General features: G+C 48.3%; 2 protein-coding genes across 2 annotated transcripts in view; one reads left to right on the top strand and one right to left on the bottom strand.

Annotated features, from left to right (window-relative positions):
• The first annotated feature begins 1,341 nt into the window (after positions 1-1,341).
• LOC141464276 (adrenodoxin-like) lies at positions 1,342-8,546 on the top strand. The gene is made up of 4 exons (XM_074147065.1): positions 1,342-1,600; positions 6,603-6,727; positions 7,210-7,339; positions 7,615-8,546. Exons 1-4 carry the CDS (start codon positions 1,422-1,424, stop codon positions 7,733-7,735), a joined length of 555 nt encoding a protein of 184 aa, XP_074003166.1. The 5' UTR covers positions 1,342-1,421; the 3' UTR covers positions 7,736-8,546.
• A 2,406-nt stretch (positions 8,547-10,952) lies between these two features.
• Positions 10,953-27,941, bottom strand: part of LOC141464275 (rho GTPase-activating protein 20-like) — a 35,665-nt gene continuing 18,676 nt past the window's right edge. Inside the window, exons 3-15 of the mRNA XM_074147064.1 lie at positions 25,480-25,650; positions 24,726-24,875; positions 23,104-23,145; positions 22,275-22,359; positions 21,129-21,206; positions 20,349-20,415; positions 19,876-20,064; positions 19,234-19,409; positions 18,543-18,704; positions 17,091-17,200; positions 15,967-16,156; positions 15,347-15,464; positions 10,953-14,759 (exon numbers count right to left, since the gene is read on the bottom strand). Of these exons, the coding sequence (XP_074003165.1) occupies positions 13,018-14,759; positions 15,347-15,464; positions 15,967-16,156; positions 17,091-17,200; positions 18,543-18,704; positions 19,234-19,409; positions 19,876-20,064; positions 20,349-20,415; positions 21,129-21,206; positions 22,275-22,359; positions 23,104-23,145; positions 24,726-24,875; positions 25,480-25,650 (3,280 nt within the window). The 3' untranslated portion in view covers positions 10,953-13,017. The remainder of the gene's footprint in view (positions 14,760-15,346; positions 15,465-15,966; positions 16,157-17,090; positions 17,201-18,542; positions 18,705-19,233; positions 19,410-19,875; positions 20,065-20,348; positions 20,416-21,128; positions 21,207-22,274; positions 22,360-23,103; positions 23,146-24,725; positions 24,876-25,479; positions 25,651-27,941) is intronic.

The following is a 27,941-nucleotide window of genomic DNA, read 5'->3' as shown; positions in this document are numbered from 1 at the left end:
CTACCAGGTGCAAAGTGAACAGAGGGAAGCAGAGAGGTGGGTTTAGAAATTAGACTTCCCTCTAATAAAAAAAAATGTTTTTTTTTTTTCTTTTTTAATCCTTTACCCGTGAGTTTCTCTCCACTGGATCTATCTTGGTGGTTTGGATGCTTGGACACTTGCCTTTAAAACTTTATTGGACTGAAGAATAGGATTCCCCTTCCCCCCCCTTATGGAAAATACTTGCACTCCTTCATGTCTTTGATGCTTTTCTCAGAAATCTTAGGCATCCCCTTCCAAGCTGAAAGCTTTGGGTGGAAAATTTTCATTTTGGGGTGAAAAGCCAAAACTTTCCAGTTATCCTCACAACTATGAATCCACTCTGTGTGTGTGTTGAGGGGAACGTTTTCCAGCCAGCTGCTCTTATGCTGTAGTTTCTCTCTCCTGTATGGATTAATTAGAGAGTCCAGTTACAAAGGTTTTTGCTTAAACTGGCTGCGAATAGGTTACTGCATTAAAAAAACTTGATTAAAGCAAACATCCTACCAAATGGTGCACTGTTAATTTGGTATTAGGGACAATTCAGGCTCCTGAGATGAGAGCTGTTCTCAAACTCCACAAAACCCAGGAACTGAAACTGTCTCTGCTGTTGCATTTTGGTCCTCAGATTTGATTTACCCTGGAGAGGAGGGCAGAATAAACTAGTGACCATGTTTCTGGGAATAAATTAGTCTTCTACAGAATTCTTACTAGTGTGGAGTATCATTTAGTGTGAAATGAATGATATTTTTCTGGGCCTTTACGGCACGTTCCAGCAGAGAGTTTAGCAAATGAGCAAAGACCCCACTGTCCTGTGAAGTAAGTGAATATTCACATTTCAGAGCTGGGACCTCGCAGTACTGAGGAAGACAACGGTGTGGCTGGATGACATCCATGTCAAGAGCAGAATCTGTGGGTCTTATTCTCACCCCATCGCTGTAAGAACTGGCGTGTCCCTCTCCTCCTGAGGCAGCAGCCTTCAGTGCTCCTGCTGCTCTGTTCCTCCAGCCCTCCGCTGGCAACCCCTTGTATGATGAGACATTGCAATGGATATCGCTCCTGAAACTGGATATCAGGTCTGGTTCCTAAAGGGAAGTCTGTAAGGCAAAATAAGGTGGGCATTGCTTGGGCACTGGTATGTGGAGATGATGCCCGTGTTACCATGTTTCACCCGATTCCCATCCCCTGATGGGCTGGACTGCCGCAAGATCCAAGCATAATCCCTCTGTCCATCCTTCCCTCCTCCTTCCCCTCCCTCCTCCCTCCCTCCACCCCCAGGGAGGCTGTCCTAGTTTTTTCTTTCTTTTCCCCCCCATCTCAGCTGTACTTATAACTCTTAATCTAGCTGGCCTTGCAACAGTCAACAGCCCAGGAGACACACACGGAGCAGGACCCTACGGAGCATGATAGCTCAAGGCATCTCGGGGCTCATGCGACCTTTGCTAAGTGGACTGAATGTGAGCAAAATTCGCTTTATTTCTCTCTGTGGGGTGACCGAGCAGCATCACACACCAGCTAAGCAGGGGTCAGAAAGACGCTTCAGCTCCACGCACAAGCTCCAGGATGCCCCCAGGGAACCAAGGTGAGTAAAATGCTGAACCCTTCCTTGCTGGAAGGGCATTTTCAGGAGGGACACACGCTTACCTTGCCCCACAGAAGGGAGAAGAGAGAGGCCAGTGCAAACCAGGAGGTGGTGGATGAGGAAGCGTAGGCTGAGAAGATGCCGATGGGAGGAAGGTGGTGCAGGGAGCTGGTCTGTGAGAGGTGCTGCTCCCTGCTTCTGGGGCTGTGGAGGCCATGGCTAGTGGCCTGGAGCCAGGGCATGAAGGTGACAATGTGGCACCAGAGTTTGTTGACCGTTGGAGCCCAGTCACCAGCCTTTCAGGAATGGGGATAGTGGGCAAGGTGTGTTGGGCAGCTGGGCCATGAGCCTGCTGTGGGGAAGCTGGGATGACCACTGGGCTCTGGGAACTGCAAATTCTCTTGGGTTTCTTGTCGCTGCTGCTGGAAAGGCAGAGAAGGGAGCCGATGTCTGCAGCTCCAAGGAGCAAAATGCTCTCTTTAGGTTATGGGAAGCCACTCTGCAAGCTCTTGTGCCTTGCCTGTTCCTCTTGACAGGGAGCCGGAGGAGCCGTCTCAAGCACTCGGCCACCCGGATGATTGGTGGCTGTAGGTGCGAGGGGCTGTACAAGCCCACAGCGCTGATGTCCTGCCAGGCTCCTGGGGCCAGTGACTTGTGCCGGGCTTTGCTGAGGCTGGCTGCTCAGGACAGGATGCACAGCTTGTCGTGGTGGCCGAGTTCATGAGCTGAATTCTGCGGTGGAGGTTGGTCAGAAGTTTGTGTTCAGAAATGCCTCTAAATGCATTTGGTCCCCGCCAGGGTGGAGGACTCCTTGTCCCTGCCCTGGAAGGGCAGACTTGGGCCTGTTTAGGAGCCTGGTTGACAGAGTCCCTTGGGGGGGTCAGTCCTGAAGGGCGAAGGAGTCCAGGAAGGCTGGACACTCTTCAAGAAGGAAATCCTGAAGGCACAGGAGCAGCCTGTCCCCACGTGGCGAAAGGATGGGGCTGACTAGAGGCTGCCAGGCACAGAGCACTCATCTGTATTTCGGCAGCAGGAACTACAGCAGGCTCCCTGCCGGTATTTCCTCTCTTTCCTAGGGATAATTCAGAAGGAGACTGCATTTCTCTGAGCAAAATAAAGGGAATTTATTCTTTTGTAGACCAGCACGATCTGGGTGAGACTGTAATCTGTGAGACATTGAGAAAAAGACCCAACCGACATCACAGAAAATACAACAAACCATTTTTATGTCTGACCTTAGAGAAAAGTTATACCGATAACCCCGCTTAATGGGATTTATGAAGATTTGTTATCAATGGGTTTTCTTTCTAATTGCTTATGAAGTTATCTCTAGCAGTACTTATAGGAATCTTGCTGTTTTGTGTGGCCTTGGAAAGTATCTTTTAGGGAAAAACACTGACAGGGAGAAGAACCCAGGGAGAAGAAGAACCTTCTTGAAACCCCCTTCACTAGTTACCTGTGTCACAGGAAGTTTGAGATATATATTTTTTTTTTTTTTTTTAAAGGGAATAATCGGTTGGCATGTGTTGAACTTGCACTGATGAGTTTGTCACATCCTGATAAGATCTTTCCAAAGCTCTGACCGTGTGTCCCGTGACAGTAGCGTCATTGTAAAATAGTTCAGCCTAAATGAAGCAAAACTTAGTCTAATCAATCTTGAGTTGTTCTTAAAATCCTGATTCAAAATTACTTTATTCATAAAATGTGATTGATTTTTTTTTTTTCCACAGTTTCAAAAGCGCTGATAAACAAATTCAAAAGTAAATAAAAAATGAAAGTTACAGGTTTTCTTCCCAGGCTCTGCTGAAGCCTTGAGTACCCAAAGCAGGGGGCCTCCAGAGCAGAGTCAAGCCGAGAAGGGTGCACTGCTGCTCCCAGGCTTGTCCAAAGCCGCGCAGGGATCTGTGACAGCGGCATCTGTACTTCCTTATATCTTACTGGATACCCTGTGTGCTGTCCCTGGCTGCAGCCCAGCCGTCTCGGGGCTCATTTAACTGGCAGCAACAGTCAAAGCAGGGATTTTTCCGGGAGGAACTGCAGGGAACAAATCCCCCTAGTGTTTGCGGGAGCCTGGTGTGAGGATCCTCCTGGGACCGATGTCGGCTGAAGCTCTAAGTGCCTCAAAGACAACAGGAATGACATTTTCTGTCCATAAATATGTGTGCAGCTTTGGGGATTGCTGGATCCAGCACTCTCTGCTTGCAGGCAGCCAGCACGTATTATTCTGCTGAGGAATGCATTGAGTTGTAGCATTAAATCCTATGACTTTTAATGCTTCTATTGTGTAACAAATTATTTCACCCATAACTGTAAAACCAACATGGCAAGGAAACCGTGCCTATTTACCATAAAAATGGAAATAAATGGGTCAAATCCATCGAAATATAGGGAGGGTTGGTTTGTTTTGTTTCCTTTTGGCATTTGAGAACTAGACCTTAAATTGCTTATTTACAACGAAATGTCTGGGGGTGTCTCTATGAAGGAGACCAAAATGTCTTAAAGATGTTCCTTGGCTGTTTGCTCAGGGAGTTAGGGTGGTCCTGCTTGGCTCTGCGTGACTCCAGCGTGATCTTTCCATTCCGCACATGGGAAACTCTTCCCTCCGCAGCCCGGTCTCGGTGTGAACTTCACAGCTGTTTTCATAACCAGGGGACCCTGTTGCAGACTAATGGCCCAGGCATTGTTTTCTGCCGAAATTTGCTGAAAAACAGGAAGGCGGCCTCCCCAGACGAAGGTACAGCGGCCCCTGTGTTCTGCTCCTGCTCGCTGAATCGAGACGCGGCTGAAAATAAAAAAGCAGAGAAGGCAAAAAAAATATTGTTTCACCTCCCTTCTCCGTTTCCAAACTTCGATGGAATGTGGGGATTGGCTTTCCAAAGAGAGGACTTGTTTGGAATTTTCTGTGCCTGAAGTCTTGCTGCTGATGTTGTCCAGGTGACAACGTTTTAAGAAACAGCATCCTTAATCACTTAGAGATGCCCTGCAGTGATTTGGCAGCAGGTAAATGGGAGTAGATCTAGATGGTGGTTGTGGCTTACGTGAAGCGGAATGAACAAGTCCTGCAAACTTGAAAGAGGAGAACGTTTCTTTCCCCCTTTTCCATTACATTTTTGCAGGAATTCTTTCCTATCTCCTATTCAGCTGGATACATCCCCCGTGCTCCACCTCTCTCTCTTGTGAGTTAAGAGAGAACAAAGGAAATTGTTTAAACTCGATCCTTATGTATTTCTGTGCTTAATGTTAAAAGGAAATCAGAGATTGCCACAGGCTTCATTTTCCTCTGCCACAGAGCAGAGGGATGAGCAGACAGGGCAGGTCCTTTCAGCTGCTGGTGTTGCTATCCCAGAGGCAATTCCCATTTAACCAATTCCTCCTCCCAATCCCTGTGACTTTCCACGAGGATGCCTGGCACAGAGGAGTGTAGGCGCTTCAGGGCTTCCTCGGCTGGTGGCTTTGCTGTAACGTGTGACTCTGGGGCTGTGACAGTTTGTATTCAGTGTTTATTGCAAACACATCGCAAGAAGCCAGGGGACAATACTAGAAATTCTCAGAGCTCTGAGCCATACCCGCTGTTCGTTTCACTGGCCCCAGGGCTTCCAGGAGAAGTGTTACCGAGCTTCATACCAAACAGCGCTTTGTATTGGAAGAAGCTGGATGATGCTTCGCTCGGCCTTGTGTAAGTGGGGGGAAAAACATCAGGAAACTGAGCTCGGCCAGTTCTCGCTGCGAAATTCCCTCTGTCTTCAAGGCTGCGGTTCTCTCTTCCTACGCCAGAAATGACGGCAGCAAGGCCACGGGGCAGCGCTGACACTGCCCGCGTCTGGGAGTTTATCAGAGCTGTGGGAGACAGAGGTGGATCTTTCCAGAGGTCTGGGAGAGCGGTGCGTGTTGTCGGCCTGACGGAAGAATAGAGGGTGGACCCAGCTTCTGCCACTGGAGGATGTCCTGGGCTCTGAGATGATGATGGGCACTTGGGTGGTGCCGCACTGAGAGGCACTGGGCAAAATACCCACTGCCTCCAGGGTGCTGCTCTGTTTCAGCACAGGAGGTGAGACCTCCTGGGACCTCCTGCTTCTAAGTGGCCTTTTGGGTATGTACACTAAGAAAAACCACTGTTTGCTCCTGTGCTTCCCCTGGCAAATATAATAGATGGTCTCAGAATAGACTGTCTTGGTGAGAAGTCCCTGACACTGCTGGTGGCAGCCTTCCACGCTGGTGGGGAGAACCTGGTCTGGAGGAGATGAAGCGGATGCTGTTTCCCTCTTATTTGTAGATGCGGTTTCCCACAAGTCAGCGCAAAGAGACGCTGATGGTCTTGTTCTTAACTCTCTGCCAGATTAAGTGTTGCAGGCTGTCAAAATAACCGGCAATTTCTCCTGAGGAAGGATCACGTCAGCTCAGAGGAGGTTACTCAGGGCGGTTGCTCTGTCAGCTGGGGCTGAGCATGTCTCATCATAACACGGCTCCCTGTGATTGAGTTCAGGGGAAGGAGTGGGCACTTTCTGAAAGAACAAGCAGCAGAAAAGGAACAGTCATCAAGTAATCCCCTTGGGAAAGGAAGGGGAAACAAAACATGAACGACAACAAGCCCTTATTGCATGATTGGTATCTGATCCGGAGCATTTTTCTTGTTATTACATCTCTCCATCAAGATTAACATCCCAGGCTTGCAGATACTTTGCCTGCCTACAGACGCTCCCTCTGCCAGCCAAAGTAGAGGCATTGGGTGCAGAGCATCTGCACTTGTTCATGATCAGAGAAAGATTTATTCTGAGAGATTTTTGATAAAGTGGGAAATATTTTGGGTCGACTCAGGTTTGCCTGCCTCTGAGAACTGATAATCTGAATTTTTTTCTGATGTGCGTGGTGTAATCCTTCCAGAAAGTGTTTGTAAGTGCATTTCCCTCCAAGTGCAATGTCTCTAGTGCTCAGCCAAAAGACCTCAACAAGGGGTGTGCAGGAAAGGGTGGGCTCCTCTGACTTTTGCCAACTTGCCTTCCAGCTCTGCCGACCAGGTGACGGTGCATTTCATAAATCGGGATGGAGAGAGACTTACGGCCACAGCCAAAGAAGGGGAGAGTTTGCTGGAAGTGGTAGTCAATCAAAATTTGGCCATTGATGGATTTGGTAGGTGTTGCGCAAGAGTTTATGTTGCTCATGGGGTTTATGTGCCTGTGCTGTGACCAGTGGGTTCCTGGGAATAGTGCTGGCTGTACACGTCCGCTGTGTTCTGGTGCTTCTCTTCCCCAACAGCTGCTTGCTGGCCTGGCTTCCCACTCTGGGATGGCAGTGGGACTTCCACACCATCACCGCTGGGGTTCCAGCAGCCTGCGTCAATGCGTTTGGCTGGTCAGAATTAATGTACACGTTCGAAAACTGACTGTGACCCTCCCAGAGAAAAGGCGGGCTGAAATCTGCATCCGTCTGCTGTGTTCTCTGGCATCCCTCTCGACATGCTCCAGACCCTTAAATGTTAAAGGACCTTTAGGTCCCTAAAGGATGTGTTAAAGGACCTTTTCTCACACTGTTCCTGAAGATGATCTCTCTCAACGCCCCCCTCTTTTTTTTTTTTTTTCTTATTTGCTCTCACTCCCTCGTTTCTCCACCAGGTGCCTGTGAAGGGACATTAGCCTGCTCTACTTGTCACCTCATCTTCGAGAAGGACACCTTCCAAAAGCTGGATGCCATCTCGGATGAAGAGCTGGACATGCTGGACCTGGCGTACGGACTCACTGAGACGTAAGCCTCCCTGCGGATCGCAGTAGATTCTCGAGCCTCTGAGGCCGATTCCCAGCACCTGGTACCTGTTTCCAAGGGGACAGGACTTATTCTGTGTCACGGTTGTGCCTCTAGAGTGGCTTCATTTTGGGGCACAGGAGGTCTTTAACAGGAACTTTAGTGGAAAAAACCCCGCCTGGACCAGACATCCCAGCGTGGGGAGGTGGGGGTGTGTGTGTGGAATTTCTTCCTTTGCTGTGGGAACAGACGAGCCTCACTTAATGTGTTTTTCTCAGGTCTCGCCTTGGCTGCCAGGTGTGCGTGAAGAAGTCGATGGATGGTCTGACGGTGCGGGTCCCCATGGATGTATCGGACATCAGGAGGCAGCTGGAGGTTGGAAAACAAAGCAAACAGTAACTGGAAACGACTCCTGCCCAACTCGCCTCCTCATTTTAGGTGTGGGAGGGTACTTTGCTTGAGGTTAACACTATTGCTGCTTGTGGCTGGCTCGCAGTGGACCGTAGAGGTCTGATTCAGTATAGATGCCCGTTTGGTGAATCTCTTACTTAAACAAAGCTTAATGCTAGGGCCTTCGGTTCATGTTTTAAGTTAAGTGCTTAAGTGCTCTGCTGAATGGAACTGGGCTTAAACCGTGTGGCCTTCCATTTCCCTGGGCGGGTGACAGTAAACATCTGGGCTGTGTGTGACTCACCCCTCTCCTTTGAAATTCAAGGAATTCTGCTATTCTAAGTAACTGCTGGGAATTTTTTCAAGGCTTGGCTCTTTGACTGTAGAGCAGATTTTTCCCGATTTGGGAAGCTTAAGAAGAGATAGCTGTTCCAAATACAGACAGTGTGCTTATTGGCTTGGTGATATAGGCCAACTGAGTTTGGTTAGCAAGAACGTACCGATAACCATTTAAATGCTGACATTTCCTATAAAAGGGAACCACTTTCTATGAGTTTGAGACATTACGTGTCACTGAATTGTTATATGCCATGATCTGCTACTTTCTCCAAATATTAAATTTTCCCATTTCTGTACTACCACATATGTCGAATAAAATTCTAATCTGGCTTTTAGATCTGTGATATACACTTTTCTGGTAACGTGAGCCTGGTTGGAATAGAATGAGTTTGATGGAAATTTAGGTATAATATCCTGTTGCCCCAGTTTCCTTGACTGGATTTTCCCCTCGTGTTTGAGTGAATATGCCATATTTGCCATCTAAACGTTGTAGAGAACCCATGATCTATCACTGAGTTTTCCAAACAGAATTCTACACGGAAACCTTTCCTATGGGTTGAGTCGAAACCCAGGCTACGTTTAGCAACCCATTTAAACCAACAAGTTACTGTTCCTAGGCGAGGTATCAACCCCATAAAAGATGTATACATTTAAAAAATGCTTATCTTAGAGCATTCACAGCTTTATTTGGCATAAATTGCAGAGTTTTGATTGGGGGGGGGTGTGGTGGAGGGAGAGGCTGCCCTTGTGGGAAGGCAGGAACTGCTCTCTGCCCATCACAGCCCATTCCATCTGGCTCTGAAACCAGCGTAAAAACCTCTTTTGGACACCAAAAGTCCAGTCAGTCAGAGAAGCGCGTGGCACTTGTGCTCAAACATATTTAAGAAGGAGGGAGAGCCATCAGGGGTAGGAGACACAAGGAACATGCACAAAAGGAGAAGTGGGAATGGAGGTGGAAGGTGGAAGGGGACAGTGTTGGTGACCCAGGTCAATAAAGGGTTATGGAAGGAGGTGCTCTGTCCCAGAGGAGGCAAACCTCTGAAGGCACTGTAGCCCATAGATGACCCACGCTGGAGCAGGGACAACCCTGAGGGGCTGCAGCCCATGGGTGAGCCACACCAGGGCAGGGACACCCCTGGGGGACTTGCGGGCCCTGAAGGATGGACACTTGAGCAGATGTAACAATTAAGAAACCAGGAGCACGGGAAGTATAGGAATAAGAAGCCAGAACTGGCAGAAAGAAACTATTACACGTGGACTTTGCAGTCCCACTCTTCTTGGTGAGTTTGAAGCTCGTCATGGGCTGCTGCTGAGAGATGTCAGTTCTCTACACACAGATGCGATGCCACGTGCTGGTGGGATGGCGAGGGAGGGAATAGCTGCTGGCTTGAAAGGGTTTGAATGACTGTCACATTCCTTTCCAGAGTGTGGGTGGCCTCGGAAGAAAAAGTTTCTGGGGCGAGCTGTTTGCTTTGATGTGCAGGTAGCCAAAATAGCCCACAGTACTCTTTGGCAAGGTCCCTCGAAGGGGCCATGGGACGGAGAAAGCGCTCTGCACAAAGGAGCCACCTGCAAAGGAGAAGAGAGAATATATCCCAGGAGACTGGCTTTCCTGACTCTGTTGAGAGGTCAGAAATGGGATTGAGATGGTTGAAATAAAACTACAGCTGCCCCGGGCACTTCCATGAGGACAAGGGAACAAATCATACATACCGAGCAGAAATGAGAAGAGGCTGAAGTGCATGAATCATTATGTCTTCAAGGCAAATGAGCTGGACTTGCCTGGCGTTGATCTGTACTGGGAGCAGGTCATGAAGGCTCCTTGCTTCCCAGATGGCAGCCACACGACATTTCTTCCCGAGTGACTGTGTCCAGTGGGGCACCGAGTAGAGCTTTCAGTGTGTGTCGGGCCAACTTGAACTAAATCTCTCCTTTTTTGACCTAAAAAAGGGCAGAGGGAGAAGGGAAACCTCTTTGGGTCTGAGGGCTGTACATGAAGGGGAAATGTGGCCTTTCTGGGGCGGAAACCAACTGTCTATTTGGTATTTCTCATTATGAGCAAGGTGGGTATTTGGTATTTCTTGTTATGAGCAAGGAACTTTTTCAAGACTACTTGGTGACTTCCAAATACATCTCTGCGTCTCAGGGAGGGGCATGTCCCACTCGGGAGCTTTGAGAGAGGAATTTTGGTAGCAGATGGATATAATATATGACAGGAAAATGACATCAAGCAGAACCCTAAGGCATCACCCATCAAATTCTCAGCAGGTGTAAATCAGTGTCAGAGGCAATGATGGTGAGGATGGGGCACTCTCTTGTTGAGGAAAAGAGAACTTATATGAAGGTTTTGTAATTGTCTTCCTTGGACTTTCCAGGAGTTCTGGTCCAGAGCCAACTATCCAGGGAAATGTGCCCATATTAGGCAGCCGAAGATGAGAAGAGGAAAAATGTGTGTTTTTCGTTGCCTCTCCCAGTGTTTCTATAAGCTCATCTCTTTCTAACTTACTCGTAATTCTTTTAGGTGATGCAAATCGTGAGCTCTTACTCTGGGCTGTCCCCTTTGTTTGAACAGAGACCAGCCCAGCCACCGAGCCAGTTTACAATCCATGAGCGTGCTTAGAATACAGAATAATCTCTCTTTCCAAGCGCGGACAGCCTTTTCTCGTAATATTTAGCGCTGTTTCAACCTATCTGAAAAGGCACAAAGAAGAGTAATGCCTGAGCTGATTTTGCTGGAAGAGGGTTCCCCGGCAGCGTGGCCAGATCTGGGGTGGGAAGAACGTGTGTTTCACCGCGTGGTTCACCTGCAAACGCCACCACCCAAGCGCAGAAGAGAAGAGAGGGGAAGTAAGAGCAAGGGAACAAAAGGCGACCACCACACCACAATGACAAACTCGTGTGTCTTTTATTGAAATAGTTACAACTGTAGCTCTGGGAAACAAAACAACAAAAAAAAGACTGTGAATGCCTCGTCAGTGTTCATGTGTAAGAGAAATGATGGTGGGGTGGGGGGGTTGCAGTACAATTATATACACCTTTCATCATACAAAGGCCACTAAGGTGATCCGGGACACAAGAGTGCCACATCTGAGAGTTAAACACCCTGCATAGAACAAATTAAACTCTAGACACCTTGGAAAGTGGGCTCTGGGCTTCCCCCTCTCTCCCCTGCTCCGGTATTCGATGGTGTGAATTTGGAGTGCTGGGCCAGCTTCCTGGCACTGGCTGTCACAGTCACCTGGCAGATGAGTGGAGGCATCTAACACCTACTAAATCATTGTATAGGGGTGGCTTCTCTCTCTGTGCAAAGACAGAACCATGGCGGGTGTCAAACACCTCCAGGTATGGCTATTTGCCCACTTGCAGGGGGCACTTACTCCGCAAGAATTACCTTTCAGTCATTAGGATTCATGTATTTCTCTTGCCCTTCGCTCCTTCACTGTTAGTTGAGTAAAAGGAGTGTCTCTCTGGGAGAAACCACCTTAGAAAACTCTCACATAGCTTTCAAATGAAACATCCCGAACCTTTTAACCTTAAAGACTTTTCCCATCGTTTTCTTAACGCCTGTCAAACTAATGTGATGCTCCCAGCTTCTTTTTAGAGCTCAGCTGGCAGCATCACAGCGCTCTAAGCAAGCCCCGTTACGGCTCCGGCGCTTCTCAGCATCGCCTTGAGTGGAATCACGGGGATGCTCCAAAAAGTCCGCTGGCAGCATTTCTTTAGCGCTGCTTAGCGCACCCCTGCCTGGCACTTCTCCAGATTTCATTCTGCTGGAGCCCGCTGGGCCATGTGCTGTGCTGAGTGGGAGCTCCCTGCTTCTCGGTGGCAGCACCAGTGCTCTTGAAGCCTGGACAGTCTCTCAGCTTATGGACCACCTGACAACTTTCTGGCCACACGGGGCTTTGCTTCAGCATCCACTCTACAACATTCTTGACAACTTCCACAACTCCCTGACCTCATGCTAAAGCCAAATCCTGCTTAAGTCCCTCTCAGAGTGACTGAAAATTTGACGAGTTGCCCCACTCTCACTGCCTCTGGAGAGGGCCTTCTGAAATGTCACCGTCATTTACAGAAATATAATGTCACCTTTTACTAGGACTAAAAGGACCAGCCGCTCCCAGAGGACACTGAAGAAGACAAATGTTCATAGCCCTGCCAAAGCGACAGCGCTAAAATCATTTACAGTAACTGTGGCTCTGTCAAACGCTAGCTTTGGGGGAGATAAGAGAAGAGAGAATCAATGCACAATTAATTGGGAAAAAAAAAAAAAAAAGCAATCTTGGGGTTAAAAATGTTACATATGCCATCTGTCAGTGAAAGCTGGGCTTTGGGCTCCATTTGATGTTTCTGCAACCCAGCCTCAACCAGTAAGGAACACAGACTGTGAGCGAGCCCAGAGCCCAGCGGGGAAACAAAAGATGAGCAGAGAGAAGCAGCAGTGGTTTCGCTTTGGATGAATGGTGGTGATGAGCAGTGAATAGTGGAGGGTTTTGTGCAAGCGTAAAGATTTTTAACTGCTTCTGATGGAGCGTTAGCTGTCCCAGTTCTCCGGTCATCCACACACATCAGCAGGTGGCTGGAGAAAATAAAGCAGAGTTTCTCCTTTGCTGCTTTAACAAGAAATGGAGTCAGACCCTGTACAGGTCAGCTAATTCACGGGCAGGGAGAGTCTGGTGGCATTCAGCCCACTAGACACCCAGCCAGTGAAGTCTCTTCTGTAGAAAAAGGGTGCAAAAAACCCCCCCAAGAACATCCCCCCCCCACCCACCTGCCCCCCCCCCCCCAGTCAAAAATGAATGTTAAACCCCAACATTACATATACATTAGTGTCACTTTACACTGATTGCCCCATGCACCCTGCTAGATTCTTCACACCCTGATCATATCTTACAGAATATTTTCTGCTGCACATACACAAAAAAGAAATATTCAGTTCTTCCACATCCCTCTCCCTAGACAAACGTCTCTTCTGCAAATGCCACCGTATCACGCTCCTCTGTGGCCACCTCTGCCACTGGCTGGCTCCGAAGCCACTCCACCCTGCTCCGAAGGAGTTCGTTCTCCACCGCTTCCGCCTCAGCTGTGGGACAGGTCTTGGTTTCATCGTGCTTGAAATACTCCCTGACGGTGTTTCGGATGGAGGCGGGGAGGATGATACGGATGGTGTGGCTGAACGTGTTGAAGCCCTTGCTCTGGGTTGGCGCCTGCGCCATTTCCACCGGCTTGCTCTCCAGCTCCTCGGGAGCGGAGGTGCTTTGGGGGCTCTCTTTGTTCTCTGCCTGCGGGGACGGGGTCGTTGGTTCGTGGTGGTAGCGCCTGGAGACGGACTGCAGGACAAGGGGGGTATTCTGCCCATAGAAAACTGTCTGGGGGATGTGGACTCTCACAGTCTGCAAGCTCTTGGACAGGCTCTGCTCACTGCTGCTGCTGGGCGAGTCGCTGCTGCTGGTCTTGGTCATGGATTTCTCCTCTTCTGCTTCCACTGAAGACCCCCAAGAGCTTTCTTTATCTGGGGACACGTAAAAAGTTATCTTGGTGCGCTTCAGGCTTTCCTGGCCTGGAGGGCAGGCATCAACGCTTTTGATTTCTATGTTCTTCACCGTCTTCTCCCTGTGCTGCTGGTGGCCGCTCGGTGGGGATTTCTCCCTGGCTGGGCTGGCAGCTGGGGGCTCAGGGGTTTGTTCAAACTCCTTGGTATAATCCTGGCTCCTGAGCCCTGGGCCAGAGTCCTCTACACAAGTCAGCTCTCTCTCCTCTTCTTTCCAGTCAACGTCAGTGACTGGGCTTCCCACGGCAGCTCCGCTGACAGACGGGACAGTTTTCCTCTCTCCAAAGCAACGACTGCTCTCTACAGCCTTGGGTTCATACTCATGGAAACTGTCCAGGTCACACGAATGTAAAGGCACGGGAGACGTGAAGGACTTGTGCCACTCTTTTGGGGACCTCTTGGCAATCTTGGGGGACACAGCATGAAGCCTGGCAGATGTGCCGAACATGAATGGCAGGGATGAGACGTCCGTGGGGCTAATGGCTGATGACTCTGAGCAGTAGGAGAAAGCACTGTCTAAGGAGCTGAGCGAGGAGGCGGACGGGGAGGTGGTGGTGGAGGACAGGCTTGAGAAGCTGGACCTGTTGGACAGGCTGGATTTCTGAAGGCTGAGCTTCTTCACCCTAGAGCCGGTCTGAGGCGACTGCCACAAGTTCTGCCTGGCCTTATTAACCCCGGGGCTTAGGCCTTCATCAATCAGCTTCTGGCTCTCCACCTGCAGCTGCTTGAGCCTGTGGATGTAGTCTGTATGACTGTGCATGATGGTGGCATCGCAGCTGGACTGGCGGGCCACCGGCTCGTGGCTCTGAGCAGGAAGCTGGGAGCTGAGGCAAACACTGGGCTCTGATGAGCACCGGTCCCTGGCCGGGCTGAGTGAGCGTATCGAGCCGATGGAGCAGAAGGAGCCATCCTCTTCTAGGAGGTCATAGCTGTCTGCACTGGCGTTTTTCCGGGCTTTGCTTTGGTAGCAGGCTGTGATCTCACTGAACAAGTCCCAGTCTTCCTGGTCCTCATCGAGTAACAAGCTGCCGGATGGTTCAAAAAAGGCATCTGCTTCAGAAACCAGGTGGTGCTTTGGTCCCTCTGGGTCACAAGCAGAAAATTCCAGCTCATCAGAGGAATCATCATGCTGAGCCAAGCCTATGTCTGGGGCAGAGAAAACAAATTAATTTGTTGCCTATGTCTCCTAACCCCATATGGTACCTTACAACCAAGACAGGGAAATGATAATTATCAAGTCCATGGAAAAGCAAAGACGATCCGCTATTTTCACAGGGAGCAGGGCAGGACTGGGAACAACATAAAAAAATCTGGCTTGATGACCTGAGCTTTCACCACTGGCCGGTATTCATAGGATAGTTAACAATGACAACTCGTTCCCTTTCCATTCAACCATTTGGTTTAGCTTTACAGAACTAATCTGGAAGAAAAGACTGCCGGGATGTGGCATTGCTAAGGCTACACTAAATTCTTGTGATGGCTGGAATAGGTTGAGCAGCAGCCACAGAGAAAGACAACCATCTTCAGGGACACTTCAAAGTGATGCTCCTCAGCCCTCTGCTTTGCCCTCACTTCCTGCCTGTGCCTGACAGGCAAAGGGGAAACCCAAACCAACTGTTTTCCAATGCTTTTTCTTGGAAGAGACCTGAAGGGAAAGTAAACTCTTTTGCATGAGGAGTTTACCTATTAAAAGATTTTAAACATTTCTGGAAGATACAGTACCACCAACTTACCCAGCGATTCCTCTGAGTTTTTGGACTTCTTTTTGTCTGGTCTTTGAAACAAGGAAGCAATGTCACCTCCAAAAATCTCTCCTGAGTTTTCAATCAGGAACTGCACTAACAAGGCCACCTGGCAAAGACAAGAATTTACAGAGTCAGCATGAACTACACCTGGGGCAAGAATTTGAGCGACATAAACTGGTACCGTGAGCCAGGTACAGCAAGTTCTACAATTTTCCTCACTGTTGATAGCCCCTCATAAGCCACAAGCAAACATTCCTGCCCTCTGACGCCCTGTCATTGCTTACTTTGTCTCTGCAAGGGGGCTTTAGACCCAGCTGAAGTGGCAATGTCTAACTTCAGCTGCTCCGTCTTTCTTGTGCTTGCTTGACCACCTAGGAAGTTCACGTGGTAAAGCAACCACGGCTCCTCTTTCCACCCTGGATAAACCAAGGGGCTAAATCCCCCCCACCAGCACGGGCACAGCTGCACAGGGGCAAGGACAAAGCTTGGATGCCACTCAGCCAGCACTGTCACTGATCCTACGCCTTCCTTTAGTCTACAAAACACAGTGCCCGGAAACAGCAGTAAAAGGGGAAGACAAGCATGAGCCCAAACCCATGAAAGACTACCTTCTTGGTAGACCTGCTCTCCTCTTCAGGCCCAGTGGGACTCGGTAGCCACAGCATATTGGGTGCTATGCAAAGAGCCAGGTTGAAGGCATTCATCTGATTCACTCCAGAATTCTGCTCAATATGATGGAGGACTCCAAAGAGGTGTCTGAGTAAGATGAGGTTGGCCTCTGGAAGCTGGTTGACCAGACTATTCAGGGAGTGGGAACAAAGGAAAACGGTGCTGTTCACAAAAATCTGCTCTTCAAATATCACGAGTTGCTTCCCAAAACTTTTGCCCCCTTCTGCCCTTTTGCAACCAGTATGAGACATTCACATCTGACAATCAAGTAAGAGCGTGTCACTCCCCTCCACCAACTTATGCGAGAGCCACAACTTTACATCCATATTGCCTACCCACTCTGCTCACAGAGCTGGAAGGACCAAGGGACTTATGTCCAGAACATGTGGGCAAAGGTCCATCACGCCTTAACAAAACAGTGATCGCCCAAAGGAGACATGTACAGCTCCAGGCCAGCAGCACACGAGAAGATGCCATTGCCTGTGTCCCGTGCCATAAAAGACAATGGAGGAAGGAGGCCCAGGCCAAATGGTGAGGTTCAACAACTGAGCTGGGCCATGGACAAGAAGAGGTTTGATACTGCATATCCCACAGGATGCTGATAGACTACTCTTGCTCAGGGCAGTAGTTTCAAGGCAATAAAGCCATTTTCAAGGTCCCAGTCACCATTTTGGCAGGGATGTTTCTCCTAACTGCCAACATGATGATCAGCTTCATTTTGTGCACATAAGAAAAAGGTTACCATTGTTAAGGACCTAATTCCACTAACATTTGATGTGCTCCTGGTGGCTGAATTACTGTGCTTTTTCTGTTTGCTGGTTCTGGTAATTTGAACTGGTCATCAGAAAAGAATTGTCTAATGACATTTTTTGGGGTCAGAAATGTTAACAACGTTCACAGAAGACCATTGAAAGGAAAAGGTTCTGACCAGTGACACTGGCAACCAGCAATAGCTCTACTGTGGCCTGGAGCATGGCCAGGAGTCTCCCAGAAGTCTATGCTTAGGGCCGTATGTTCCCCCCTTCTCCCACCAAAATAAGGTTTTACAAAGGCTTTTACAAACCTTTTGATAGCTTCAATCTTATGTGCCCGATTTTCCGTGTCCACAGCTTCCATCCACAGTCCGTGCATGTCTGAGGATAGAACACTGTCAGGTATATTTCGGAGAAAATCCTGAATTAAATATATATATGCAGAGCAGTCTGGTCAGTTTTGAATTCCTCGTTTTGGTTTCACGATGCATATAGTCATTGTTTATTCATATTAAGCACAAGATAAAACAAGACACGACACAAATACATTTCTCCTCCCCTCCCCACTTCCACCAAGCTGGGCTCCTCAGGGCTTCTCCACCGCAGCCCTGCAGAACGGTGCTGGAGCTGCTGGTGGCAGAAGGTGACAAGCCAGCCCTTGTGCCCTGCCCCTTCTCCAGAACAAGACTGATCTCTGCTGCAGCAGGCAAAGGGCTCACCCCTAAGGCTGTGTTTGAAACATTTCTCAGCTATGAGAATCACTGTTTTTTTCTCAGGGCACTATTTAAGGACTTAACATATATACCTGGTCTAGTGGGAGGTGTCCCTGCCCATGGCAAGGGGCTTGGAACTAGATGATCTTTAAGGTCCCTTCCAACCCAAACCGTTCTATGATTCCATGATTCTGTATGGAAAGTGCCTTAATAGCCTCCCAGTCATCAGCTTTTTGCACTAGGCAAACAAAAGCAAGACGCAGGGGTGTTTGCTCATACTTTAGGTGCCTGAATTGTTCTGACCAGATTTAATTGCCAGTGCAAAAGATAGGCTCTTACTAAAACTTGGGTCTTATCGCAAGCTTCATCCCCCCACCCGCCATAACTCCTTCGCTCGGATTTGTTAGCTGTTTTCCCTCTTGCTTGCTGATCAGAGAGTGAAGGCTTAGGGTCTCGATAGTGCGGGCCAGCTCCTTTGAGCATGGCCTCTCTGCTTGGGAAGGATGCAGAGCGGTTGCACTTAAATGGCATGAGTCCTCCCGTATCTCCCTGCAGCGTCTTCTGTGTATCCAGAAAGGACAAGGAGCATATGTGCTGCTGCCACCAAAGGGCTTCATGCCTCTGACAGTGCAGCATCTGAATTGCTGAGCCCAGCCTCTGGCGTGTTATCTGGCACTGTACAGATACCACGGTTATCCTGGAGGTAGAGTTTACTCTATTGCCTGCTGGAGGCTGTTTTGTACAGGGAGGTGCAAAATGAAACACTGCACATACTTCCATGTGAAAACAAGCACCACTGGGTCAGGCAGATACCTCTGCGCACACAGATGGACCAAGCCATCAGGTGAGAATGTGCCTTGCTGGGAAATGCTTTCTATTCCTTCCCCAACAAATCTTCCCTACCCAGAAAGACTCATGTTGCTTCCTTAAAGAAGGAAGGTACCGTGGCAGGGGGGTTGGAACTAGATGATCTTTAAGGTCCCTTCCAACTCTAACCATTCTATGATTCTATGATTTGCCCAGACAGCTGAGTTACTTGGCCAAACGTACCGTGATGACAGCTGCAGCCACAAAGACTGACTCTCCATCCACCTGGACATCATCTCCAGAGTTCAGCTTCTCTTTCAGCTCCTTGCAAGTCTTGGCATTGGCAGAACGTCTGAAAATGCCCCTCGTAGAGGGACCTTCGTGGTACAGCAGGAGCAGCATATCCTAAGAGAAAGCCCAGTTGTACTTAAGAGCCTAACACTTTACCCTGTTGTTATGTATTTCATACCTCACATATTATAATATAATTAGCCAAGAACTAGGTAGCACCAGGAAGAGACAGACATTCAAGAGATTTATCATGATTTAACCCTGGACGAGAGCCTGTCAGCAAAGTTGCAGGTACAGTTCATGTGGGTACATTTATCCTGTGGCAAGTGTGAGCCCAGCGGACTCGTGTAGTGAATGAGGTCTAGGAATAATCTAGCATGGCATAATCCACTGGCATTGCCCCTTCTCTGCTTGTGATGACCAGGTTGGAGACACCCATTGAAACAGGATGGGCATCTGTGCACAAAGTGATATGGATTACACAGGAGAAGGATGCTCTGCTCTAACCTTTATTACTCAGCTAGATCTGGATCACAAGCAAACAATGGTCATCTTCCCCATCCAAATACCACAAATGCCATTAAATTCCAGGCTAAACACATCAAGTTTATGTTCGGATGAACAATATCAGGCTGCTCCTTACCATGATCGGCTTGGGAAGGATCCCGTCAGGACAGACAGAGGACAGAGAGAGGCCAAAGAGCTTCCGTGGGGTGGTAGGAGACTGTGAAGGAGGGCTGCCCGTGGGGGTGCTGGTGCTGCGGCGCAGGGCCCAGTCTATCAAGGACTTCTTCCTCTTGGTGTGTTTCTGCAGTGACTCTGGAAGAAAACACAGACCTTCATCACACACTTGTCTGTCCTTCCTGCTGGCCAGTGAGCGATCTGCAGTGGAGCCAGAGTTCCCAGCAAAGCAAGGGTCTTCTACCATTGTGAGTTTAATAACTACACTCCTAGTGGGGACACTCAGATAATGTACAGCAGTCGAACTACTTGTTCATCTCTCAGCCATCAGCAAAACTCTTATTCAATAACCACTGTTCTTCAGGGAATCTCGCTGTCGCTGCAATGTAAGAACGGTTTGCAATTGAAAGCTAATCAAGGGCTGCAAGCTAATTCTGAACATTTGCAGAGACAAATTTAGCCCCTCTGCACTCTCTTCCTCTTTTCCCACACTCAGGTATGACAGTGACTCTGGGAGACGTGTGCGATGGTAGGAAGAGTCTGGCACTGCCACCGAAAGCAGCAAAGTCTCTGCCTGGTTGTAACACACTCCTGCGGCTCGTACCTCTCCTCAGCTGCATTGGAGCTTGGGGCCTGGGTTTCAGGACAAACTGACACTGCTTTTCCTTTGGGAGCTGATCAAGGAAGGAAGCCTCTGTCCCATCAGCCAGGAGGGTGTTATTGTTGATTCCTTGTTGCTGGTCAGCAGAGTCCCGGAGACAGCTCAATGCGATGCTGAAAGGATGCTCGTGCCCTATTGAGCAAAGAGTTGTGTTAAAGAGCAAGCAAAGGTGCAGAGCTATCAAAGCTATCAAAGATGTCGCTATGCGTTGATTAAACGTGGATCCTGAAACCATAAAAGCCAAGCGACATCTCACATCATCTTGATGTCACATCTCACGTCAGCAACAGTCCCCTTACCATTGCTTTTCTAAGTGAAGAGTGCGATGTTTGAGATGTTTCTCTGCCACAGACACCAGTATCACTTACACGTGTTCCTGTAGTGCTAGAATTGAGGGAAAATGGGAGAGCTCTTACCAATGAGAGGGTAAGCAGGGTCATCTTTTCCTGAGATCACCCAGAGGTGGTGTTCACTTGTCCTGCCCTGGTGGTTGAGGAACAGAGAAGGGAAAAATATCAGGTGAAGGGGGCCAGGGTGAGGGTCCATGAGGTTGCACTCCACTCAGAAGGCAACAGGAGCCAGACATGCACCGTTATCTCCAGGACAGCCACATGACCAGGAAAGACGGTGCTCTGGATCAGTCTGTCTGATACGGAGTGGCAGGGGAAAGGTTCAGGAGAAGAAAAGACTGAGAGCCAGCACTCTATGAACCCACATGATGGTTTCCTGGCCTATTTTAGCAATATGTTCCACAGCCTTCCTTGGTATTAAACTACTGGAACACTGTCAAAGCTACTTGTTCAACACTGGAATGGGACAGGCTGGACCACTGCAATGGGCAAGGGTCATCTGATAACATCACTGATATGTTCAGTATTTCATGGCTATATTAATAATCCTTTGACAAGCTTGGCTCAATCCTAACACTGGACTGGAAGTACTGAAGTCCTCTGAAAGCCAAAGGACTTTATTATACAAGGTTTGAATTTAATGGAGGCATGTAAGCATGTCTGTGTTTCTAATACTTGGCACCCACACAAATAAATTGCTTCATCTTGGGGTCCAGAGAGTATTACTGCCTTACTGGTTAACTACAGCAAATCTAGACTTCTCCACATCTGCGCTGTCCTGTAAACCAGACATTGCCCGCTTCCTTAGCTAACATCTGGCAGGCAGACTATGCAACTGCCACTTACAGGAAGTCCAAGCTGTAGAAGGGTCTTCTTCATCACACTCTCTGCAGTTTCCACGTTAGACACATCGACTGTGGTAGTCTAGAAAGGAAAACAGAGAAAATATAGGAAGCTAATAAGAAGGCACGAAGTTTGGTTGGTTTCTTGTAGCTTGAAAATCTGGCGAAAAGGTCACTCATGGAATCACGGAATCATGGAATTGTCAGAGTTGGAAGGGATCTCTAGAGATCATCTAGTCCAACTCCCCTGCTAAAGCAGGGTTGCCCAGAGCACATTACTCAGGACTGCATCAAGGCGTGTCTTGAATATCTCCAGAGAAGGGGACTCCATGACCTCCCTGGGTCCATGGCCTCACTCATCTGTCTGTTGACTGTCTTTACTAGATGTTCACGGTTAGAAGAATTGTACTAATTTGAGCTACACTGGAATCATTGCTCAAGGTGATGGCTATACATTGTGAAAACTATTATGTGCTACTTCTCTATCACAGGCTTATTACACCATCCAAAGATTTCATCCAGCAGAAATCACAAGAACTGGGTGGTGTTCAGATGCTGTATTTGATCGCATCAGTAGTGCCACTGTCACTCCAAAGGGTTAGCATGGCACAACGTGCGTAAACCACAAGTGTCTGGGGTTGTTCTCTGAGGGAAGAGTCCCCAGGAGGAACATGTGACCCATCAAGCTCGACATGAAGCCTAGAAATGTAAGCTATTAATATGAAGAGACTGGGACATTCCAGCGAATTAATTCAGGAGAACACACCAGTGACTCTTTTATGATCAATATCCTGAACTTACTGCACTGAAAACAGGAATGACTGGGCACACAACTACAAACCATCACCAATTATGAAGTGAAGCAGAAGGAAGAGAGAAAAGAAGCCAGAGGCCAAGAATAATCTGAAGAATTAATTGCTTTCTGGTAAGGGTCTGGCTACCTCTTGTTTTCCCAAACCAAAACTTTCTGAGTGGGCTTTCAGTGGGAAGGATGCAGCTGCTCAGATGCACACACTCTAAAACCTTTTCAGGTGGGACTTGAATTTTAAACAGGGATAGCAGCAGCAGCACCACAGCCCTGCCTTCCCCCCCCACCCCACCAACCTCCATGTAGCGTTGGTTTGATGAGCAGGTTCCGAGCTTTACTTACAGAAGAGCAGTTGTCAGCATCCAGCACCAAGATCTGAAGGGTTAGATTCTTCACGTATTCATTCTGTTTTACCTCATTGATATGCCTGAAAGTCAAAGAAAAGGGGAGGGAATATAATTTCCCAACCAAACTTGAGAAAGACCCTAAGATTTGGATCCAAGAGGTCCAAGGGACCTGCTCCTTGACATTATAATAAATACAGATCAATTATGACAGTAACAATAACGTGCAATGTTCATAGTGTGGTCACATTCTCTTACTGGCTTCTTTATCTCTCTTGAGGCCCCAGACTAGCAAACCCCTACATGTACTTTAATGCAGATAGAGGTGTCCAGCATAACACCTTCCTTGGGATCGTTACTGTTCTCCACAAACCAAGAGACTCCTTCCCCTCTCTGTACCTCTATAAACACTTCTGCCTGGATGTTAGTGGGAACAACATATAAAAACGGAACATGAAAAAGAAACAACTGTAGCCTCTAGATGCCAAGAAATACAAACTTTCCTCGGAATCAACAAACAGCAGAAGAATCAGTAACACTTGTGACCTTTCCATAGCAATTAGCAAAGTCAACCTCCAGCTCCAAAGGAAAAAAGGTGCTGCATCAATGTTGTCTTCTAGTGGGTTTCGCCTTTTCTGGACTGTTAGCATCAATTTTGCTTTCCCCCAGGGGCTTCTACATTCGGGTTTCAAAGGTGGATTTTTCAAACAGTAGCTGGACACTTAATGTGCCGAAAATCAGAGGGCAATTTGGCACCCAGGATGACAAACTTCTCTGAGGCCTGTAGAGGAACCACCCAGGAGGAGGATAAAAGAAGGGTCACTTACCACAGTAACGCTGACAGCCATCGGTCCTTCACGTCGGCTGAGCTGAAGATAAAAAGGGAAGCAGATCATCAAACAAGTGCTGAGTGGGTAACAGTCCTTGGAAACTCTACCCAGTTTCATTTATATATAGCTGTAAGTCAAAGTTCCTTCCTGCAAAGCCCTGGAACAAAAGCACAGTCCTTTCCTGCTTCTGTCCTATTTTAACAAATAACAAAAATAATAAAAACAAAAAAATCCCAGCAACAAACTGGACTATGTTTCCTGCCCAGGCTGGCGAGCGTTCAGATAAGGGACGAATATCTTTCTGTGATGTTGGAGTTAGCTCATCTTGTGGGCCCTTATTATTTTTGCAGTGACCTTTAATTGCTATTTTCTTTCTCCGATTATTTCCTTCCCAATGTCTGCTGTTCCTAGAAGCTTCTGCTGCCAACATGGGTTACCCAGGTCTCAGTGACGTGAGGGAAATGGAGCTGCTGTTGAGTTTGGACTAAGACACAATCGGCTGCTTGCAAGTCAGAGCATGAATCAGGAACGCATCACCCGGGAGAGACCACCCCGACACTTGGAAACGAGGAGACGGCATGTATGAAGCCATGGTACGGTTCCTATTTCTTTTTCCATCAAGAGAGTTCCCCCTGAGAAGGAAAAGCATCAGGCCACGTCAGCCCTTCCTAGCTGTGCCAGCAGAACCCCTGAGGACAGAGTGACCCTTGAAATCTACTGACCTCTCTGCAAAAGAGAGTGCGAAGCAGAGATGCCTGAGCCAGCAGTGACCTGAGCTCCCTGAGGATATACCAGCTCTAGATTCAATTTAGCCAGGCTAGACTGAGCCCCAGGTAATAAAAACCTCACCTACTTTTTGGTGAGCCTCATCAGCTCACATACAGCATTGGGACAGCCTTTGAGATGGCATTTGGACATGAATGGGCTACTCTCAAGACTGCTCCGTGTTCCCCTGTGTTTCTATTTCGGGGGTTACCAAGGGCTAAGTCAGCTCCGGACCGTGCTGCTTGTGCAGAACCCATCTTGAAGAACCTTTCCATTTTTATAGTCTGCTGCTGTGGGCTTGGGACACCATGGCAGACAAGTGCAGGAGGAAGGTTTGCCCAGAAGCTGCCCACGCCGCACAAGGGGTGGATAAAGGATTTAATCCTGCCACAAGGCCACGTGGCATTTTTCATTGCCATAACTAACCTGTCCTTTGTAATGAAAAATTCTCAAACTAGGGCTAATCTCCTACAGAAATGGCTGCTGGCAGGCGCTGAAACAACATGCTTGTAGGTTATAGGGTGGCACAAACTGGTTTGCTATGGCAGATTGTGTTGTGATGTTCCAGGATGCTCTGCAGCAGAGCTAGCCCTTCATATAACAACAGTTGCAAGTGCTGGTCCTCTATAAGGCTCTCAGGGACCAACCCGCTGATATCTTTCTAAGACGACCCTCTCCCAACATTTAAGTTTTTACCACACTGCCTAATGTGAGTGTAAGTCCTCTGCTCAACGGGGGAGAAGGGCTGTAGTAGAGTTCAGGGCCCTGTAGTCTCAGCCATTGTTTCAATTGACACATGGGGGACTTGGGCAGCTGTCAGGCTGCAGAGGGAGGTCTGGTGTCTGATGAGATACCTGAAGGTGACAACATAGTTGGTGGTAGGCCAGCCGATGACGAACGAATTCTCAAGACACATCTTCTTCTCTGTCACTTCGCTGAGACAGGTCCCGGTCCACACTTCACTCAGATGCACCTGCTTTTTCAGCTTCAGGCTGGAGGAGGATCTGCAATTCAAATTATATATTTCTTAGGCCAGATCCTAACATCTAGATCTCCAGAGTCTGGTCATGCCACCTTCCAGTCATGCAGGTGCAGTGACAGCAACAAGTCCCCCAGAACCAAACGTCTGGGCGTGTGGAGGCACTACAGGAAAAGTTTTGCAAGTGGATTTTGGGGTTGGTGGCTGCAGTGGGACAGCTGTGGCTTAGGGCAATGTGATTCACTACAGCCACATGTGGGTAGATGGCGACTCAGGCTAATTACCGTCTATGCTAATAACTGAAGTCACCTAAGCTCTTAATTTTTGTATGGCAGAAGTAGGCAGACCATGAGTCAGTTTTCTGTCCCTACTGCCTCTTGCCCTCTTGCTATTTCTTCAAGAAGCCACATAAGGGAAAGCGCAAAACCAATTAGGCCAACTTTTCCTTTAAGAAAATGAAGTGAAACATGAATACCAAGAAGAATTTCTGGAGGGGGAAGGGGGAGATGCCACATTTCAGACCCACATTTGTAAAGAAGAGTTGTTTTGGTGCCTGCTCCACGAGTATCTCAGAGCATAGCTTCAACAGTACATACCGAGGAGAAAGAGTTAGTGTGAATTCCTCTTACTTGGACTTGGCGATGACCAGCACATCACTGAACAAGATCAAATGTCTTTCCTGGGTCTGCAGGCCCACGGTCAGCTGTACTCGCTCGTCCAGGACGAAAGTGGAGCCTGGGCTGCTGAATACCCCACTTGGCAGCCCATTGTCTGCATGGGAAGAGGAAAGGGTATTTTCCCTGGAGGAGGAAGAAAAATCATAAGACTCTGTCAGAAGCTTTTCTCACAAAGGTGGTCGGAGATTGGACACGGGCGACTGTTTTGGAACAGCCCGAACAGCCCCGTGCTTCTGCCCCTATTGCTCTCAATTCTGAACTGCATTTCCCTGCCTCTGCCCAATTAATTTTACCAGCCTCAGACAGATGGAAAACTGCTTAAATGCCCACACCAAATCTGGGGAGGTTGAGCAGCTGAAATATTAATTTTTGAGTCATTTCTCGTTCGGGTAAAACACTTCTGTCCTGCGTGTGAGCTATGACTCAAAAAGAATATGGAAAACCCACGGCTCACGGCACGGCTCAGCCTGGCACGGGGAGGGACTGCCATTTCTGTGCATGTTTTCCATCCGTACTGAACGGCTCGTCAATGCAAGGGCTGGAGCACAAAGAAAATGAACTGCATGTACTCATTTAATTCCAGGTATCTGGTTCTGCCTTGCCTGGCTGCAATCCAGCACCTTGTTTCTACTGAGATTGCTACAGGTGCTGACCATTTCCAGACGACCCCGATGGTTTTGCATGTTGACCGCAGTCAACAAACTATCGTTAGGATTGAACCAGATCGTTTCTCTATGCTATCCCGAGCTGGAAGAGCTCCGCCAAGTGCTCAACTCCCCACTTGCCTCTCAGCACCCTCCCAGAGCACCTCCTCAGTGCTGCTCCAGGCTCTGGTGGGCAGTACTGGCAGTAAAAGGGGTCCCACAGGGGTTTCCTGGGTCTACCCCTTGCTCTACAGGTGGGATTGTGCTGAATGAACAAGCAATAGCTCTTTGCTGAGCCTTGTTCAGAGACCGTGTTCGTGTGCCTGACCCTGATTGAACTGGCTAACCTCTGAGGCACGGCCCTAGATTTATGTAGACAGAAAAGACCCAGAAATCCTCCTGTCTCTACACATAGACAAAAATGTGTATTTTGCTGGCAGGCAAGGACGCCTGTGGAAAAGATACTTACCTTCCCTCCACCCCTCAGCAATACTACTCTAGTCTGACAGCAGTCTCTAAACAAGCCCAGGAGGTTCAAGGGTAGTGTTTTTGACATTGTCAGTCTTAACTCAGTTTCCACTGGTGTCATAATCGGGCTCCTTCGATTTCACGGCAGTGAGGTTAAAGCTAGCCAGTAGCTGCTTTTTTTAATTCATCCCCCCAGTCCCAGGAACACCCGTGCTCCTGCAAGCAGAAATTCCCTCTTCCCTCCTCACCGCTCCATAGCCACCACCAAGTGAATTCTTAGCTTATGCATCTGTTGCCTCTGCAAGTGAGAACCTAAATCGCCTTTAAATTTGATACTAAAAGCTTTCCGTGTGCGTCAATTGAGCAGTGGGAGCCACACCATCCCACAGTCTCAACAGTGGATTTCCTAAAGCTGGAGGAGTTACACAGCTTCGTAAACACAACAGCAGGACAGCAAAAAAAAAATCTCACCAATACTCTGGTGGCCTAAGCAAAGATGGCATTGTACCAGCTCCCTCCGTAGCAATCCATCATGAGAAACGTTTAAAGCTTTCCTCCCTCACAAGGATATTCTCCAGCCAAATAAAGTCAAGAATTTGTTTCTCTTCTTTATTTTTTTTTTTAGTGCAATTTAGAAGGGGGTGGGGGGAATGACAAAGAAGCCACAAAACTTGGTCAGAAGACAATCAAATGAAAATCAGTCCTGCCCTTTATTTTAAATGATCCTACGAGACTGACCCCCCAAATTTGTTTCAGAAAAGCAGGATGCACCGTGCATCCATTACCTATGGTGTAATATAAGGGGTGTTCTTCCGGAGGGCTAGTCTGGATCAAATCAGTTCAGCTTTATCATCTCTTTCTTACAAATTAAAAAAAAAAAAAAGTCAAACTAAACAAATCCCTCAGGAAATGTTATTAATAAGATTGGTATCAGAGCAAGGCAAAAAAGAACGTGGCATCCCCTTATCTGTGTCTAGTAGTTACGCGGTGCTGCAGGAGGAAGAGGGGACGATGCTGATGGGGGCTCAGCTCCCACTGAAGGAGCAAGGAGCTCGGCTTGTGGCTAGCACTTGATATTTCAGAGGAGATTTGCGTGTCTGGCATGTTTGTACACTCCCCGTGCTTTACACTGGCAGGAGCAAAGTGCCGGCAGAGCACTGGATGGCTCTGGAGTCGCAGGCAAGAAGGGGAGCTTTTCACCATGCAGGCTGGTAGTAAGGGAAAAGCTGCTGTTGTCTGACAGGAATGTGGCTGTCCTGGAGGTTGGCCAGATCTGGTGGCTCTCCCACCACACATCCCAAG

The sequence above is a fragment of the Numenius arquata genome, chromosome 5 (genome assembly GCF_964106895.1).
Source record: "Numenius arquata chromosome 5, bNumArq3.hap1.1, whole genome shotgun sequence".
Classification (NCBI taxonomy): Eukaryota; Metazoa; Chordata; class Aves; order Charadriiformes; family Scolopacidae; genus Numenius; species Numenius arquata.
Note: the sequence above shows the minus strand (reverse complement) of the source record. Positions and strands in the feature narration are given on the sequence as shown.

Bases quoted from the DNA above. Each gene is read 5' to 3' on its own strand.
- LOC141464276 (XM_074147065.1), top strand. From the start codon at position 1,422: ATGATAGCTCAAGGCATCTCGGGGCTCATGCGACCTTTGCTAAGTGGA. The intron at 1,601-6,602 runs GTGAGTAAAATG...CTTGCCTTCCAG, and splicing joins GATGCCCCCAGGGAACCAAG to CTCTGCCGACCAGGTGACGG. The intron at 7,340-7,614 runs GTAAGCCTCCCT...TGTTTTTCTCAG, and splicing joins GCGTACGGACTCACTGAGAC to GTCTCGCCTTGGCTGCCAGG.